Below are 2103 nucleotides of genomic sequence, written 5' to 3' on the forward strand. Positions count from 1 at the left end.
TTTTTTTTTAAAGTAGAGACAGGGTCTCACTATGTTGCCCAGGCTGGCCTTGAACTGAGCTCAAGTGATCCTTCTGCTTCAGCCCCTTAAGCATCTGGGATAACAGGCACGCACCACTGTGCCCGGCGAGATTTACTTTCTTTTTATACTGTTTCCATTTCATTTTATTATGTGCATCCCTTTTCCACATGTAAATTCCAAATTAAAAAAATAAAGTTATTAAAATATCAAAATAGTGGACATTAAATGAAGACTTTGAAAAACAAAAATAAAAAAACCCTTCAAAACAAAACTTTCATCAAAAGCTTTCACCAAAAGCTTTTTTTAAGAAACTGCCATATTATGGGCATATTTCCAGTAAGAAAAATTTTTTTCTCCATTTAGGATACTGTTCAATGGGGAAAAATAGTTGAAGGAATTTATTCATGCTGAGATATTTAGGCCAACATACCAATTCTGGCACACAGATGGCTGGGAGGAAGTAGATTTAGAATAAAAGCAGAGCACTACATCTCAAAGGCATGGCAGTGCTGACAGTGGATCACAATGGGGAGTTTGGCAGCAGGGTGTAGGGGTGTAGGGATGTGGAGGGAAGGGAAGGCTGGAGAACATAAAAATACAGAAAACAATTTTAGACATTTCTTTGGGCATTCATTCAATAGCTAAGTAAACATCCCTTATATGTCAGTCCCAGAAGACTATGGACGGGCCAAGGCAGTACATTTTTGTACCTTTGGAGTGCTTTGCAGTTGCTAGTACCAAACAGTCCTGATGAAGCTCCTCTTTGGATCTGTGGTCCAGGCTTGTACTCAGGGGAAGCAAGGAACGAGCTTTTCTCTTCTTGATTAAGGCTTCTGAAATGTAATAAAAGTACACACTATCTGAAGGAGAGCTGATCAGAAACATAAAACGGAATGCCTATTGTGTGACTGTAACCTACTGGCAGGATGACGCCACAGGCACAGAAAGTTCCTCCTCCTAATAAAGAAGCTTTCAAAATAAATTTGCTGGGGGCATTGTTCACAATACACACAAAAACGCTCTTGCTAACATTTATGATGCAATATCAACAACTGCAAAACATTTCAGCAAGTGCTAAAAAAAAATTCAAAAGCATGACCCAAAATGGAAGGCTGGGTGCAGTGGCTCATGAATGTAATCCCAGCACTTTGGGAGGCTGAGGCGGGCGGATCACTTGAGGCCAGGAGTTCGAGACCAGCCTGGCCAACATGGTGAATCCCCACCTCTACAAAAATTAGCTGGGCGTGGTGGCAGGTGCCTGTAATCCCAGCTACTCGGGAGGCTGAGGCAGGAGGATCGCTTGAGCCCGGGAGGTGGAGTTCATAGTGAGTCGAGAGTGCGCCACTGCACTCTAGCCTGGGCGACTGGAGTGAAAATCTATCTCAAACAAAAAACAAACAAAAAACCCATAATCAGAAAACCCACAAATATTTTGAACCTAAAAAAACAAACAAGAAACCACACTGTTTTTTGACAGTTGCATGTAATATTTTGGGCTACTTTAACAAAATACTGTATTTTAATTACTAGATACCAACCTGGCTTCTCTTTTGGTGGCTCCTTTTTCAGTAAAATGACTTTGTTATTAATGGTGACTTTTGACTTTTCAAAGCCTGAGGAAACCGGAGTGCAGATAACTGGTTCTCTGATAACTGGTTCTCTAGAAACTACATCATGGGGGAAAAAGGAAAAAAAAAGTTGAGGATAAAAATAATACAGAATTTCAGTTCTTTTTAAAAATTAAGAGCCATTCCAAGCTCAGCAACACAATCAATTCATCTATTACCAAAACTTTTGAGATAAAATACATTGGAAGGGAAGTAGGGATAGTTTTCCCTTCCCCATCTCCCAAACTAGCTGTTTTCAGAAATCTGTATGTCTATTACTTTGGGTTTTTTTTTTTTTTTTGACACGAAGTCTCACTCTGTCGCCCAGGCTAGAACTCAGTGGTGCGATCTCGGCTCACTGCAAGCTCTGCCTCCTAGGTCCAAGCAATTCTCCTGCCTGAGCCTCGTCAGTAGCTGGGACTACAGGCATAAGCCACCATGCCTGGCCAATTTTCATATTTTTAGTAGAGACGAG

General features: G+C 40.9%; 1 protein-coding gene across 1 annotated transcript in view; it reads right to left on the minus strand.

Moving 5' to 3' along the window:
- GEMIN5 (gem (nuclear organelle) associated protein 5) overlaps positions 1-2103 on the minus strand; it is a 49947-nt gene that overhangs the window by 15351 nt on the left and 32493 nt on the right. The window contains 2 exon segments of the mRNA XM_011981272.1: positions 760-881; positions 1560-1634. Coding sequence (XP_011836662.1) covers positions 760-881; positions 1560-1634 — 197 coding nt within the window.

The sequence above is a fragment of the Mandrillus leucophaeus genome, unplaced genomic scaffold (genome assembly GCF_000951045.1).
Source record: "Mandrillus leucophaeus isolate KB7577 unplaced genomic scaffold, Mleu.le_1.0 Scaffold222, whole genome shotgun sequence".
Lineage (NCBI taxonomy): Eukaryota > Metazoa > Chordata > Mammalia > Primates > Cercopithecidae > Mandrillus > Mandrillus leucophaeus.